At 39.9% G+C, this 16,504-nt stretch overlaps 2 protein-coding genes and 1 non-coding gene across 3 annotated transcripts; 1 reads left to right on the top strand and 2 right to left on the bottom strand.

Moving 5' to 3' along the window:
- Positions 1-659: 659 nt before the first annotated feature.
- LOC131990773 (neoverrucotoxin subunit beta-like) lies at positions 660-6,880 on the bottom strand. The gene is made up of 5 exons (XM_059355887.1): positions 6,872-6,880; positions 6,644-6,801; positions 6,327-6,488; positions 1,695-1,741; positions 660-1,482 (listed from the first exon to the last, which is right to left on the bottom strand). Exons 1-5 carry the CDS (start codon positions 6,878-6,880, stop codon positions 902-904), a joined length of 957 nt encoding a protein of 318 aa, XP_059211870.1. The 3' UTR covers positions 660-901.
- Positions 6,789-11,101, bottom strand: LOC131990772 (NLR family CARD domain-containing protein 3-like). Its single transcript, XM_059355886.1, has 2 exons — positions 10,825-11,101; positions 6,789-8,697 (listed from the first exon to the last, which is right to left on the bottom strand). The coding sequence occupies exons 1-2, from the start codon at positions 11,099-11,101 to the stop codon at positions 6,905-6,907; spliced, it is 2,070 nt and encodes a 689-aa protein (XP_059211869.1). The 3' UTR covers positions 6,789-6,904.
- A 3,684-nt stretch (positions 11,102-14,785) lies between these two features.
- On the top strand, positions 14,786-14,972 carry LOC131991732 (U2 spliceosomal RNA). The gene has a single exon (XR_009396166.1). It is a non-coding gene; the product is annotated as a U2 spliceosomal RNA (small nuclear RNA).
- The last annotated feature ends 1,532 nt before the right edge of the window (positions 14,973-16,504 follow it).

Here is a 16,504-nt window from a genome sequence, read left to right as displayed (position 1 = left end):
TTGATAAATTTATTAATATGCCATTAAATGTACAAACATTAATATTAAAAACAAATGAAGAAATTAATTCATGAATCAAATGTGAAAAAAAATTCTGTTTTTGATTTATTTGAATATAAATTTACCTTTATATTGATTTCCCCAAATTAACTTTATGATTGTCTTTTATTTATTCATTTAGTTTCATTTTTAATGCATTTAATTTAATAATAATACATCTCAAATCAAATAATAATAATACTTATTATTATTATTATTATTATTATTATTATTATTATCATTGCTTTTGGCTGCTGCTGTCTCCATCCAGCTGATTACTGACATTTAAACAATTATTATTTTTCTTTGAAGTTTTCTGAAATGTGATGTTTAAATATGCAAATGAAGTGAGGACTTAAATATATGCAATTAAATAATAAGCATATATTTCCAAGACATAAATCTGAACATTGGAGAAATCAAATTTCACTGTTATTATTTTATTTTTGTTGACTAATTTGATTAAAAGTTTTTGACTTTTATCATTTAATTAATCAGAATATCCTGAACATAAACATAAGACTACATGTAGTTTTCAAAATGAGAAAATGACTCTGGATTGTGAAGGTAATGTCTTTATTCCTCTTTAAAACAGAATCAGATTTACATTTGTTAGAAGCTGCTGTTCTCGTGAGTCTTTAAACCTTTATTGAGATCAATCACGACAGACATTAGCAGCTACAAGACGCTGCTCCAAAAAAAACTGGATTCAAGAGAAAATCAGAGTTCAGCCCTGAGATCATTTCACCGTTTATAAGAAGAAAACATTTGAGACATTTAAGAAACAATCAGAGAATCAAATGTTAAACAAAGTGAAGCTTCATCCAACATTCAGACCACAGGACAGGAAGTCGTCTCCGTCCTACAGACCACACAGAGACAATGAGGAGTCAAAGGTCAACCTAAACCCAGGATAAAGAGGTTCAGTGAATGTGGTGTTGAAGGTGTGGAGGTGGATCAGTGAGTCAGAGGAGACTCTGTAGAAGGACAGAGAGCCAGCAGGACAGTCCACATACACTCCTATTCTACCAGAGGAGGAGGAGGAGGAGGAGGAGGAGGAGGAGGAGGAGGAGATGGAGGAGGAGGAGATGGAGGAGGAGGAGAGGCGTGTTTGTCTCTTATTGTGGCTGACAGAGTAACCAACATAAGAGCACCTCAGACTCCAGGACTGATCATTGCATCCAAACCAACAGTCACCACTGCCTCCTTTCCTGCTGATTCCTCTGTAACTTACTGCTACATGAACTCTTCCTCTCCACTCGACCTCCCAGTAACAGCGACCAGTCAGACCATCTCTACACAGCAGCTGAGGATAGTAGTCAAATCTCTCTGGATGATCAGGATATGACTGATACTCTGTTGCATGCGTCACCTTCCTGTTGTTCTCAGACAGTTTGAGCTCTGTGTTTACTGTGTTTGTGTCCAGTGTGAGTTGACAGAAATCTGATGGAGAGAAAAAGACACAACACAGCAGCAGTTTATCATCAGACACATCTGAAGGGTTTATTCTTTCTTTGTGTCCTCATGTTGATCATTTCGATAGAGTTTAATGATGACACATGTTGTCAGTCATGTTTTAATGAATAAATACCACAACTATTAACTTTGATTTAAAGCTGTTTTGTCTTCATTAGTCAAATGTAATCCACACTTACACTTCCTCAGACCAGGTGTTAACCTGTGCTCTCCACCATGGTCCACCCTGGAGGAAGAAACACAGTCACAATGATTTTCTATCCAACATGAGTCCTAACTGCTGTTCAACATGAAGCAGAGCTCCTCAGTGTGTCAGTGTGGCAGAGAAACAGGCTGAAACTCTTCAAAAAGATAATGTGATGTATAAATATTAAGAGCTCAGTCACCACTGAACTGTCCTCCCTCATAATAAAACACAATGTGAAATCTGGTCCCTTAAAATCAACAGTCTGTCCTGCATTCACACATGAACAGCTGAACAGTTTACAGACTGTTCTCAGATCAGTTTCACCATCACATTCAGTTTGTATTGTGTCATTCATGTTTGAATCTGAGCGTCTGATGAGAGGAAGTGTTGGAAGATGTACAGAGTGGGAACATGTTGACATTAATCATTCATTTTGGTTTTCTGTTATCTACTTTTTATTTATTTATTCACTTTACAATATTACAATAATTACATTCATTTTAATAATTACACTCAACATTAATATCACAAACTTGTACACAACACATACATTACCTACAGGACACACCCCTCTCTCCTCCCTCCCTTCCCTCCCATATCTCCCCTCCTTACGGAGCACACAGTTTTCTAGTGAGAAGTTTATAGCATGAAAATAAAAATAAAAACTAATAAGCCAAAGTGATGATCAGGATACTGGACGTAGAGAGTTACCATAGATGAGAGTTTCAAAAGTCATGACAGTAATTTTTTAACGTCCTCTGCAGCTTTTCTCCACATCTCCAATGTTCTTATCTTAGCATTATCAATATGAGCTGATGACCACTCCAGCTAGATCACCTCGAGGAGAGCTTGTAGCCAATGTTTTATTGATAAATGGTGCGGTGTAAACCACCTCAGAACGATCATTTTCTTTGCTGCAGTCATGCCAGCCAACCAGAGTTTATGTTCTATTCCAGCGATCTTGAGCCTGGAGTCATCATTTAGGAGAGGAAGTGCAGGTTCCAGTGGGAGCTTCCTCTCCACCAGATCACACACCTTATCCACAACTTTTTGGGTTTAACTTGTGCAAGATATATTTCGTTTCTCCGAATAGTTGTATTAAACCTTCACATGGAGGGATTACCTTTAAAAAAAACGAAATCAATTGAGGTTATTATTGCATTATTGTCAGAGATATAACAAGATAAGAAAACCACCTTTTCTATGATTGGAATCAAGTCTGGTGTAGACAAAATGTAATCTGTTCTCGAGGACATTTTATGATGTGGGGGAAAATATGTGTAATCTCTAGCCATAGGGTTCTGAGCCCTCCAAATATCAACCAGATTTACATTTACATTTAGTCATTTAGCAGACGCTTTTATCCAAAGCGACTTACAGGAAGAGTAAAAAGCAAACAATCAAGGTATGGTGCAATAAGAGCTATTACTGCTAGTGACAATTCTTTGAGGAGTAGACTTATCATGTGGTCTAGGAGAGAAGATGCTCTCTGAAGAGATGGGTCTTCAGGAGTTTTTTAAAGGTAGAGAGGGACGCCCCTGCTCTGGTAGGAACTGGTAGTGGTTCCACCAGCGGGGGACAAGAAGTGCAAAGAGTCTGGATTGCCTTGGACCAACGGGGGGCAGAGCCAGGCGCCGTTCATTGGAAGAGCGCAACGGTCTTGAGGTAGCATATGTCTGAATCAGGGCGTTCAGGTAGGTAGGAGCAGTGCCGGAGACAACTTTGTAGGCCAGCATTAGAGATCTGAATTTGATGCGGGCTGCAGCAGGTAGCCAGTGGAGCTCAATGAGCAGCGGAGTGACATGTGACCTTTTTGGCTGGTTGTAGACAAGGCGCGCCGCCGCGTTCTGGATCATCTGAAGCGGTTTTACTGTGCAGGCTGGCAGCCTGATAGGAGGGCGTTACAGTAGTCAAGTTTTGAGATGACAACAGCTCGTGTCAAGAGTTGAGTGGCATGTTGAGTTAGGTAAGGTCTGATTTTTCTGATGTTGTAAAGTGCAAAGCGGCATGACCGGGTAACTGAGGCGACAGATTTATATCCTTAACAAAGTTCTTTTAAGTTTCGGGGGATAAAGCTTGTGCATGCGTAATGGATGGAATAGACCTATTTGAATTGCAATCAAAAAATGTGTTCATATCCAATCCTAGAAAAAGTAAACAATTAGAGAGACTCAGCAGCTCTTTGGTCAACCAAGTAAAATGAGATGGGTCGGATAGATAGGGATAGTATAGTGTAGTTTGTCATCTTGGTAACCTCTAATGAAAATATACTGTATACCCCCCCCCCCCCCCCCCCTTTTATAAACACTTAACTTCCTTGTAACTATCCTTGAGTTATCTCTTCTCCCTGGGAGAGCTCTCCAAGCATTATTTCTTAACATAACGCCACAATCAATATAAACCATGGATGTATAAAGAGAACATCAGGATATGAACATGTGCCTAAAAAGGAGGAAGAAAGAACGGAAATAGATCAATATAATGACAATAAAATGAAATTAAGTTGGAGATGGGCTTCAGAGGGAAAATGTATCTAACAGATCTTCTCATATCTCTGATAATACCAATAATCAGGTTAATTTTGTCCCTTTCTCCTTAAATCTTGATTGTTCAGCCAGTTCAATATGAGGGTTCAACAATGCCACAGCGACTGCTGAACAGAGACCAACTAAAGATTATCTTAGGCATTTATAAGAAATAACTGGTCACAGTATCAAAATAGCAATTCAAATGAGAACACCCAATAAGCCTCGGAGTAAAATACAATGAAATCAAAGATAAGTGGCCAATAATTTATTAAACCAGAATAAAGTTGTGCATTATAGTGCCTCTTCAGAACAAGGAATAAGATAAAACACAAATAAAAACACATTGGCAGGGAGTGTCTCACTTAGTTAACACGCAATTCACATTGTTTTAGAGAAATCAGTTCTGAGATAGGGACATGTGCAAAGTCCACATGAGATTAAAAAAAATAGAAATCTGGCATTATGCAGTAAAATGTAATGAACTAAAAATAGCCAACGCTTAATAAAACCTAATTATTCCTGTGTATTAAGGTGCCATGCCTGTAGGGAAAAGTCAATCCAAAGAGCAAGGCTACAAGGCACTTACAGTGTTCAGTTACCAAAGCAATCAGTCGCCATGAGAGCATGATGAGACTGGTGACTGGGCGTCACATCCATGTTGAGTGTAGTCCGTTGGGTGAAAGTCTGTTCAAAAGTGACCCCCTGTGGTTAATAAGAGTCAAATTGGTCCACCTCCCATCCCTAACTTGATCCCTTTCTGATAAAACTGTGATTTTACCCTCTTGTACGCACACGCTCAGATCTGGGAAAATAAGGATTTTCTTGCCCTCAGTTGGTGCTTCTTTATTGCTAGTTGAAAGACACGCTCTCTCTCCTGAAAGCGGTGGAACAGAGAATAAATGGCCGCGGGCGTGTGTGGAGACTCGGTTTAGGCATCAGCGCTCTGTGGCATCTTTCCCGCTCTGGGGTTTTGAGAGGCTTTCGTCATCTAGCACCTTGACCAAGAGTTCAGACATGAACTTCAGTGGACATTGTCCCCGCTCACTGTCCTCCACAACCCCGAGGACCCTGAGATTCAAACGCATCTACCTATTTTCATACCCGTCCAGCATGTCCCTTAAACTGCTGTTTTCCTTCGTGAGGTCCCAGAGGGTGGCCTTTAGCTCCACTGTGGAGGTTTACAACCCAAGAATCCGGTCATGGTGGTCTGTGAGTGTGTCCTCCACTCCACTAAAACGGACCGCGTACAACTCAACTTGGAGTTTAACAGCTTCCAATGTTGTCTGAATCGGCGAAAGTGATGTCTTGATTAGGTGTCAGCTCTTGTGTGATGTTAATCTGGTCCTTTTCAAGCTCAGTCACCAACAAGGCTAGCGTTAGCTGCTCTACCGACATTGTGCGTGTGGTGTGTCCCTCTTCAGTGCTTTGGGTCAAGGTCTTGGATATGATTTGGGATGTTTTGGCTTGTCAAAGCTGCGAGGGGTTTTGTGGATCAGAGGATTCATGAGTTAATGAGACTGCTTCTCTGTTATGATGCATTTGAGAAATAAAGTTGGACTACAGTGGTCGCTGTAGCTGGAAGCCAAACAGTGAAGGAATACCCTCAGACCAAACAATATCTATACAATTGAAAAGCTTTTTTTACATTTCATAACAATCATAATGATGTTTTTATGTTTAATGCTAACCTTTCCTTTTGAATTTGGTTTTCAAGGTTTTCTAAATTCAAAGTTTTAAGTTTAAAGTTTAAAGTAAAACTACGTTTTGACATTTTATTTTCTGACAATTGTATTGTTTGTCCTTTCTGTACTGTGTCCATACCTGAAAGTGTCTGTCTGTCTGCCCATACCTGAAAGTGTCTGTCCGTCTGTCCATACCTGAGAGTGTCTGTCTGTCTGTCTGTCTGTCTGTTCGTGCCTGAGAGTGTCTGTCCATCCATACCTGAGAGTGTCTGTCTGTCTGTGACCATACCTGAGAGTGTCCACTCTGTCTGTCCGTACCTGATAGTGTCTGTCTGTCTGTCTGTCTGTCTGTCCATACCTGAGAATGTCTATCTGTCTGTCTGTTCGTACCTGAGAGTGTCTATCTGTCCATACCTGAGAGTGTCCAGTCTGCATCGTGGATCCTCCAGCAGCTTCACTCCTGAGTCTCCTGGATGATTGTAGCTCAGGTCCAGCTCTCTCAGATGGGAGGGGTTGGACCTCAGAGCTGAGGCCAGAGAAGAACACCCTTCCTCTGAGATCAGACAGCCTGACAGACTGGAATTAAGGAAATAACATGAATACAGATTTTAAGAACACTATCTCAGCATGAGAATCCTACAGAAGTTACCCATCTTCACTAACATGGAGCTACATTTAAATTGAACTGAAAGGATTTGAAATATCAGCTGTGAATGACAATGAATACTGACCTGAGGGTTTTCAGTTCACAAAATGGACTCTTCAGTCCAGTAGACAGAAGCTTCACTCCTGAATCCTGCAGGTCGTTGTTACTTAGGTCCAGGTCTCTCAGACTAGAGGACTGGGAGCTGAGGACTGAGGACAGAGCTTCACAGCTTCTCTCGGAGAGCTTACAACCAGTTAACCTGGAGAGGAAAAGAGATGAACATCACTAAAATGTTGTATTTATCTTGTATTACAGAAATCATGTTTCATGTTATTAATATATCCACTCACAGAGCTTTGATGGAGGCTTTGACCACTGGCAGCAGCCTCAGAAGAGCCTCCTCTGAAGCAGAGTATTTCTTCAGGTCAAACACGTCCAGATCTGTTTCTGATGACAGTAAGATGAAGACCAGAGCTGACCACTGAGCAGGAGACAGTTTATCTGTGGAGAGACTTCCTGATCTCAGGGACTGTTGGATCTCCTCCACTAGAGAACGATCATTCAGTTCATTCAGACAGTGGAACAGGTTGATGCTTCTCTCTGCAGACAGATTCTTCCTGAGCTTCTTCTTGATGTACTGGACTGTTTCCTGATTGGTCTGTGAGCTACTTCCTGTCTGTGTCAGCAGACCTCGTAGGAGGTTCTGATTGGTCTCCAGAGAAAGACCCAGGAGGATGCGGAGGAACAAGTCCAGGTGTCCATTTGGACTCTGTAAGGCCTTGTCCACAGCACTCTGGTAGAGATGTTTTGGTTTGTCTCTGAAGACTTTGGACCACCATCTTGCTTCTGCCATCAGATTGACTCCAGAGTTGATGAAGGTCAGATGGACATGAAGAGCAGCCAGAAACTCCTGAACACTCAGATGGACGAAGCAGAACACCCTGTCCTCGTACAGTCCACTCTCCTCTTTAAAGACCTGTGTGAACACTCCTGAGTACACTGAGGCTGCTGTGATATCGATGCCACTCTCTGTCAGGTCTGAGTCATAGAAGATCAGGTTTCCTTTCTGCAGCTGATCAAAAGCCAGTTTTCCCAGAGACTCAATCATCTCCCTGCTCTCTGGACTCCAATGTGGATCTCTCTCAGATTTCCCATGATATTTGACATTTGTCCGTTTGGACTGAACCACCAGGAAGTGGATGTACATCTCAGTCAGGGTCTTGGGCAGCTCTCCTCCCTCTCTGATTTTCATCAGCTTCTTCAGAACTCCAGCAGAGATCCAGCAGAAGACTGGGATGTGGCACATGATGTGGAGGCTTCGTGATGTCTTGATGTGGGAGATGATTCTGCCGGCCTGCTCCTCATCTCTGAATCTCTTCCTGAAGTACTCCTCCTTCTGTGGGTCAGTGAACCCTCTGACCTCTGTCACCATGACAACACAGGGATCAGCAGGGATCTGATTGGCTGCTGCAGGTCGTGTGGTTATCCAGAGGCGAGCAGAGGGAAGCAGTTTCCCCCTGATGAGGTTTGTCAGCAGCACATCCACTGAGGTGGACTCTGTGACATCAGTCAGGACCTCAGTGTTGTCGAAGTCCAGAGGAAGTCGAAACTCATCCAGACCGTCAAAGATCAACACAACGTGGAACTCTTCAAACCTGCAGATTCCTGCTTTCTTGGTTTCAGAAAAGAAGTGATGAATAAGTTCCACCAAGCTGAACTTTTTCTCTTTCAGCACATTCAGCTCTCTGAAAGTGAATGGAAATGTGAAGTGGATGTCCTGGTTGGTTTTGTCTTCAGCCCAGTCCAGAGTGAACTTCTGTGTTAAGACTGTTTTCCCAATACCAGCCACTCCCTTTGTCAGCACTGTTCTGATTGTTTCATCTCTTACAGGTAAGGCTTTAAAGATGTCTTCTTGTCTGATTGTTTTTTCTGGTCTGTCTGGTTTCCTGGATGCTGTTTCAATTTGTCTGACCTCATGCTTCATGTTGACTTCTGCAGTTTCTTCCTTTAAGATGTAGATCTCTGTGTAGATCTGATTCAGAAGGATCTGGTTTCCTGCTTTAGTGATCCCCTCAAACACAGACTGGAATTTCTTTTGTAATTTGGATTTGAGTTTTCTCTGGCACTCAGCAAGAATCTCTGAATGAGGAGAACAATGAAACCAATGAGGGGTTGTTACAGTGAATAAGAGCCATGACCTTGTTTTCCAACAAGTGTTTACATTTTTTTATGTGTGAAATCTGTTCAGCTCGATTGATAACTACAGTAGTTCCTGAACTCTGATATATATTTAGATTGTTTCGCTCCCATCACTCTCCAACAACTAATCTCAATGATTTCTTCATCTAAACCGTCAACCTGTCTCCTAGACCCCATGCCAACAAGGCTGCTTAAAGAGGTTCTACCTTTAACGGGCACTTCTTTCTTAGATGCAATCAACCTGTCATTATTAACAGGCTATGTGCCACAATCCTTTAAAGTAGCTTTAATTAAACATCTTCTTAAAAAGATTAATGTAGATCCTGGTGTTTTAGCAAACTATAGACCAATATCTAACCTCCCCTTCCTCTCTAAGATCCTGGAGAACGCAGTCGCAAATCAGCTTTGGGATTTTCTACAACACAATAGTTTACATGAGGACTTTCAGTCATGATTTAGAACTCATCATAGCACAGAAACAGCATTGGTAAAAATTACAAATGACCTTTTAATTTCTTCGGACAAAGGACTGGTCTCAGTCCTTGTCTTACTAGATCTGAGTGCTGCATTTGATACAATTGACCATCGTATCCTATTACAGAGACTGGAACATGTAATTGGCATTAAAGGAACGGCACTGGGCTGGTTTATATCGTACTTATCAGATCGTTCCCAGTTTGTTCATGTGAACAATGAATCCTCCGTGCGCACTGATGTTAACCACAGTGTTCCACAGGGTTCTGTGCTTGCACCAATTTTATTCACCCTTTATATGCTCCCTCTAGGTAATATCAATTGAAAACATTGAATTAACTTTCACTGTTATGCTGATGACACTCAGTTGTATATATCAATCAAGCCATGTGAAATTGATCAGCTAGCCAAACTTAATGCAGCCTTAAAGACATAAAAACCTGGATGGTCTGTAACTTCCTAATGTTAAACTCGGAAAAAACGGAAGTGATTGTGCTGGGACCTGAACACCTCCGAAACTCATTATCTAAAAACTTAATCAGCATCGATAGCATTACCCTGGCCTCCAATACCACCATAAGGAATCTTGGAGTTATCTTTGATCAGGATCTCCCTATATCAAAAAAACTTCAAGGATTGCATTTTTTTCACCTACGTAATATTACAAAAATTAGACACATCCTGTCTCAAAAGGATGCAGAAAAATTAGTGCATGCTTTTGTTACTTCAAGGTTAGATTACTGTAATTCCTTACTGTCAGGCTGCTCCAATAAATCCCTTAAAACTCTTCAGTTAGTCCAGAATGCTGTGGCTCTTGTACTGACAAGAACCAAGAAAAGAGATCATATTTCTCCTGTTCTAGCTTCGCTGCACTGGCTCCCTGTAAAATCCAGAATTGAGTTTAAAATCCTTCTTCTTACTTACAAAGCTCTAAATGGTCAGGCACCATCATATCTTAAAGACCTCATAGTGCCATATTACCCTTCTAGAGCACTACGCTCCCAAAATTCTTGGTTACTTGTGGTTCCTTAAGTCCTTAAAACTAGACTAGGAGCCAGAGCCTTCGGTTATCAAGCTCCTCTCTTGTGGAATCATCTCCCAGTCTCAGTACGGGAGGCAGACACCCTCTCTTTATTCAAGAGGAAACTTAAAACTTTTCTCTTTGACAAAGCCTATAGTTAGTCTGATGCAAATCTGTGATTTGTGATTTTAGACTATGTAAATAAAATTGACTTGAAAAGGTGAAACCAGAGAAACCAGAAAGTGTTCAAGTCCAGTCGAGGAATTTAATGTCCAAACAAACGCTCAGACTTGAGTGTGTGCACATTTTAACCAGCTAGAAACAGCCCAAAACAGGATTGTCTACCTTTGGTTCATCATTTTTGTTCTCTGAGAGACTTTAATTTTCTTTCTCTGCTGGATGTGTTTTTGGTCGCTTGTTCTACAATCCAAAGTGCAACACAGTAAACGTGTCTATATTTGTAGGTCAGAGAGATGTTAACTACACACCTCATGTTTGTTGAAGTCTCTTTAATCTTCAACTTCATCTTTGTTACATCCAATTTTATAATAATAATAATGATTCTGACTTACCTTCAGGTTCGAAGGAGGTGTTTGATAATTTCTTCTCCAGTTCATTCTGATTTATCTTCACTAAAACTGTTCTGGTCACTTGCATCGTGTTTATACTGTAGGTCTGAAACATCTGATCTACAGTTGTAGTCCGATCTACATCCTCCAATTGACTCTTTGGGATTGCTGGGAGGCCTTCTAGCTCCCCCTGCTGCTGCAGGAACCACTTAAATTCTTTAAAGTCCTCAGCTCCCAAATCTTTTAAAATTCCTAAGAGGACCCCTTGAGGTGTTGCCATTTTTTCTCGCTGCAAAGATCCAAAAGAAACCAAAAATAAATTGTCACCTTTAAAATACAGACTGTGTTATGATGAAGATAGGTTTATTAGTTTTAAGCAAAAATTTAGTCCGTTTTTTACTGTCGTTGGATCAGAGCTGCAACAATGAGTTGACTAATTGGTCAACAGAAAAATAATCTATCTTAGATTAGAAATTGTGTGTTTTGTTTTAATTTGCTTTCTTCTCAATAAAAGCTTTTAGGAATACACATTGTGTGCATTTAATGTTATACAGAAGTGCATGATGCCAACCTTTTCTATGCAAAGAACTCCAAATTCCTTCAACCTTTACTTAACACTATTATGGTAATTGATAAAGATAATAATTAGACTTTATATTTGACAATATAATGATTTTATGAGAATTTTTTCAGAATTATTAATAACTTGGATAGCCATATTTACTGACTTTTGAACTGTAAGACAAATGGTGCTCCAGGTTGAGGCAGAGTAAACCCGCACAAAATGTACGTATTTCTTTATAAATTAACTATTGTTGATGGAAATTTGGTATGAAAATGAAATAAAGTGTGTTTCAGTGTTGTCAGATGGTGGTTGACTGAAACGTATGTGGTGAGGACCCAATTGCAGCACACAAGATAGCGGGATTAATTGGTAATGACTTTGATTCTTGCAGAAACAAGCAACTGCACTGTGAGAAGCAGGACTGGGAGCGTAGCAACAGATGAGGCAGGTGAGTAGACAGGAGCCTAACGTGGGATCCAGAAGCCAGCAGAATTAAACACACAGAAAGATAATAGCTAAATCAGCATATTTAAAAAAGACAAGACAGTTAAGACTTGACACACTAAAATCAGATCTAAAAAGGCTAGAAAGAGAGCATAAAGAAAAACTGGAAGAGCACATAAATCAGGAAATAAATAAAAAAGCAGAGATTAATGAGATTTATATACAAAAAAATACTGTACATGAAACAAAGATATTATGAAGTGGGGGTAAATCAGCAAAATTGTTGGCATACAAACTGAAACAACTGCAGGCAAAAAACAACATTTGCAAAATAAGGGACCCGCATGTATTTTGTTCATTGGTGCGTATTGGACTGATTTGAATGCAAATGCAACATCATTTTTCATTTGTTAGCCTCTTAAAATGGCATGAAATGCTCCATCCATCCAGGTTCTTTAAGCCTCTGGACAGTTGAGACCTGGACTGTGCTAATTCAGTTTTCATATGTCTGATGCTGTTCAGTTAAACCAGGTTTCATTGTTAAAAGATGTCTGCATTTGACCACTTAACACTTCATTTATGCACATAACTTCAGAGTATTAACAGTTAAGAAATATGAACACACCTGAGCCAAGTGGATCCAAGCTGTCAGACCAGTTCAGACACGTCAGGTATGTTTCACTGATGATCACAATCAGTCGATTCTACCTGAGAAACACAAACATTACTTTTAAATCTGTCTAAAACCATTGTTCTTTAACTCAGAGAGAAATTCTGCAGAATAATTCATATATATACTTTTTAAAACAGCCAATGAGCATCAAGAAACATTCCTCCTGTGCAGTGAAACAGTGACGCAGCAGGATGTGATCAAAGTATCCTGATGATGAAACATTTACAGATTCCTCTGGTAGGATTCTCACCTGCTGAACTCACTTCAGGTCGACTTACAGACACTTTCCACCTTCATGTGTGGAGGAAACTCTGGGAGAGAAGGAGCTGCTCGTCTTCATCTTCGTCAGTCCTGGTGTCTGTGAGCGTCTGAGCTGAGGACGCCGTCACACCCTCACTTTTTTTTATCAGTCCCATGTGAGGCTGATCATTCCTGAGTGTAGCTGTGATGAGTGACATTATTTACATTTTCCCTTTATCATCTAACCTAATAAAACATTGGCCGGTTATTAGTGGACACAATCATGTTCTGGGAAATTAAATAATGAATTTATCACCAGGTTTGTCTATATACAGATGCAAATAAAAATAAAATGATATAATATAAAAGCATTCCAGTTGGGGAGTCATGCACAGGTGGACAGCTGCAGATTCACTCTCACTCACTCTTTCATAGTCTGGAGGATAAACAAGTGTAAGCTCCTTCATCACCTCCGTCCTGGACAACCTGTCAGGGCTCCCAACCAAATCCCTAAACAGGCTCCAATATTGTTAGAAAGCTCATGCTGTTAATGTGTTGTTAAGTTGTTTATTGTACTAAGTTCCATTCAGTTTTCATATGTCCGATGCTCTCGAATGCACCATGGCTGTTCCTACACCATTGAATGCACCATACTTGCTGTGTGGGTTGCCATGTTGTGACATGTTAGTCTTCTCTCTATACAGCATTAGACAAACAGTTCACAATTTCATTACCTTTTCCAGTATTCATATGTACCTCCCTGGTTTATTATTGTGTGTAAATGCCAAAAGCCAAAATAAATCAACCTTATTCAGGACATCTACCTCCGAGGTCTTTAACATGAACACCAACCCTAAACCACTCTAAACCAGTTACATTTCTGGAGACAACCCTCTCTCTCCTTTTTAAATATATTCAAAACTCTGCTGTTCTCTCCTGGTCCAGGCCCTGGCAGCACATCACCCCCACCCTCATCCACCTCTCCTGGCTCCGGGGTAAATCATGCATCGAATACAAACTCCTCCTCCTGACCTACAAATCCCTCCACGCCTTCACCCCTCCATACCTCCCTGACCTCCTCCACCCCTCCACACCATCCGTAACCTGAGGTCCTCTGACAGGTCTGCTCATCACCCCCTGCACCAAACTAAAACCTTTTGGGGTTCGTGCCTTCAGCTCCACAGCCTCCACCCTCTAGAACTCTCTCCCAGCACAAACCCAACATGTTTCCTCCCTGGACATGTTCAAAAATCTCCTCAAGCACCTTTTGTTCACAAAGGCTGTTGGACTCACTTAACCCCCTCAACCGTCATCAGTGCCCAATTTTTTAGTCACCCTACTGTCTTGTCTTGTCTTGTCTTGTCTTGTCTTGTCTTGTCTTGTCTTGTCTTGTCTTCTCTCCAGAAAATATGTCTGAAATTCAAATGGTGAGTTAAGGTGAATTGAGGTGTATTTTTGAACTCTAAAAAATAATGATAGTGTCTTAAATTTCACAGTAGAATGAATGTTAGATATGTGAAAGTAGACAATTTCATTAAAGAATAAACTTCGCTTCCAACACAAGGGAGACCTATGTCAGCCGGTGTTTTTTTTGTCTTTTTGTTTTTTTGTTTTTCAAACAAAGATTATAACTTTTACTTCACATTTACTTAAAATGTTTTTTATAACTTATTTTATTGAGTGGACAGACTCATAAAAGTGGCAATCCAAAGGCCAGAGCATATTATTAGTTTTACCAGAATATTTGGTAATTATGCTAATAATAAATAATAATAAATAGAACTACCAACTAACTAATACTAACATAAATAAAACGATACATCACTGCATTTCATCTGTTAATGCTTGTAGATATCACTGTATATTAACACAATAGCTGTGTCCCAATGTCAAGGATCCTTCCTTGGTAGGTTCCTTCCTTCAGAGTCGGGTCCTCCGAAGGCAAGGCAAGAGTCCTTCCTTTGACTGGTGTAACCACTAATGGGACAGCCTTCGGAGTGCAGCTGTGCGTCATTGCGTAATTGGACGTCCTGCTTAACTTCAGCGCCGCTCTCGGCCCTTTGGCTAAGATCAAGTGTAGTATCTGTTCTTATCAGTTTAATAAAAAATAAATAAATAAATTCAGCTCCGCAATTTCAAAATCAGTTCACGACATGAATGTGTCTCTGGCATCAGCACTCTGACACATATTTGTGAAAATGGAAGAAGATGCTTTAAGGTTGAATCTCCACGATTTATCAAGTAAAAACCATAAAGTGGATTAAACCTGAATATTTAACCCTATAAAGCCTGAACCATTAAATAATTGCCAGATTTGTATTTATTTTTTTTAAACTTGAGTGTTTATTGAACCTGCTGACAGATAATTTAAAAAAAAAATCCAAAAACAATAGGGATATATGATTCTAATTTGTATCATATTTGTTACATCAGTTCTTTTTGTGCAATTTGTTGCTCACAGTTTGTTTTTCTTGAACTAACAAAAACATATAAAACCCAACATTTTTAACCTTTTAAGGCTTTACTTTCTTTTAACATTTTCCTCAAACATGCAAAATATTTTTTTCCATATAACACAACATCATACATCTGCTGATATGAAGTTTTCACGCAGCAATGACTGATCCACCAGTGGAACCTGCATATAATTTTTGCTATATCTTGTATTTTTGTGCAATTTGTTGCTCAGTTGTTTTTTTTTCAACACATGATCAGGTTTTTCAGGAAAAAAATATCACACTGATGATGTATAGGTCTCAAAAACTTGTGTATCAAATATGATACACTTGGCTTTATAGGGTTAACTGATCCTGGCTGAATTCGGCCGCTACTTAGTGTCATGAATGCAGCGGCGCATAATTCATCATGGAAATATATTCTGTGATTTTTTATTTTTTTATTATTTATTATATTATAAATAACAATAACGGATAATAGCGGACTTTCGGTCCCTGTAAACACAATAAAGAAATGTATAACTTTCTGAATTGCACAGTTGCACATAGTACATCATCATCGGACACATATAAATTAATAAACAATAACTTTAGCGACTGAGACGGCATTAATTAACTTAACCGGCAATGTATCAAGATGACGTTTATTATCTTTAGACAAATATTCTGGCATTTGTTTATGTTTATGTTTTTGCTTGACTTTGAACACACGTTTTGTAAGTTATGTGACAACATTCAGTGTAAACTGTAAATACTTATTTAAATGCATATTGCGCCGCTAGCGTCGCTGTTTCTACGCTCGCCATTTTTAAATCTCCCGGTAGACCGGTGTGCGCAATGCTTTATGGGTAATGGGAGCGCACGGAGGATACACACATGCATCCTTGCAATTTGGGCAGAAGAAGGACTCTGTCCTCCGGAGCATCCTCGACATTGGGACAGTCCTTCGGCGGATGTCGATGACGTGGCATCCTTCAAATCCAGCCGTTTGAGCATCCTTCCTTGACATTGGGACACAGCCAGTGTATCCATATTTATATCAATATTGTGACATTTTGAGGGATGAACCAGGGTGGAATTGCGATCAAGCATTTATTAATAATAACAGTAGATCTGGTGAACTAGAACTAGAACTTGTGACTGATCAGCAGTTGTAGTTGTAGAAGTTGAATCTGATTCCTGGAGACATTCAGTCTGAACACGTTTATTAAGCAGCTTTGTGCCTCAGCGGTCTTAAAGTAACAGCAGCAGTAATTACCAAAATCATTTTCATGTTTCTGTGATGTTAATACAGCAGGATCCACA

Source organism: Centropristis striata, chromosome 18, assembly GCF_030273125.1.
Source record: "Centropristis striata isolate RG_2023a ecotype Rhode Island chromosome 18, C.striata_1.0, whole genome shotgun sequence".
NCBI classification, from domain to species: Eukaryota; Metazoa; Chordata; class Actinopteri; order Perciformes; family Serranidae; genus Centropristis; species Centropristis striata.
This window is presented reverse-complemented; position numbering and strand designations above follow the sequence as displayed.

Excerpts from the sequence above, each read along its gene's own strand:
- LOC131990772 (XM_059355886.1), bottom strand. The coding sequence starts at position 11,101 with ATGGCAACACCTCAAGGGGTCCTCTTAGGAATTTTAAAAGATTTGGGA. Across the intron at positions 8,698-10,824 it reads CACCTCCTTCGAACCTGAAG|AGATTCTTGCTGAGTGCCAG; the intron begins GTAAGTCAGAAT and ends CTCCTCATTCAG.
- LOC131990773 (XM_059355887.1), bottom strand. Across the intron at positions 6,489-6,643 it reads TGTGAACTGAAAACCCTCAG|TCTGTCAGGCTGTCTGATCT; the intron begins GTCAGTATTCAT and ends CCTTAATTCCAG. Across the intron at positions 1,742-6,326 it reads TGCAGACTGGACACTCTCAG|GGTGGACCATGGTGGAGAGC; the intron begins GTATGGACAGAT and ends TTCTTCCTCCAG.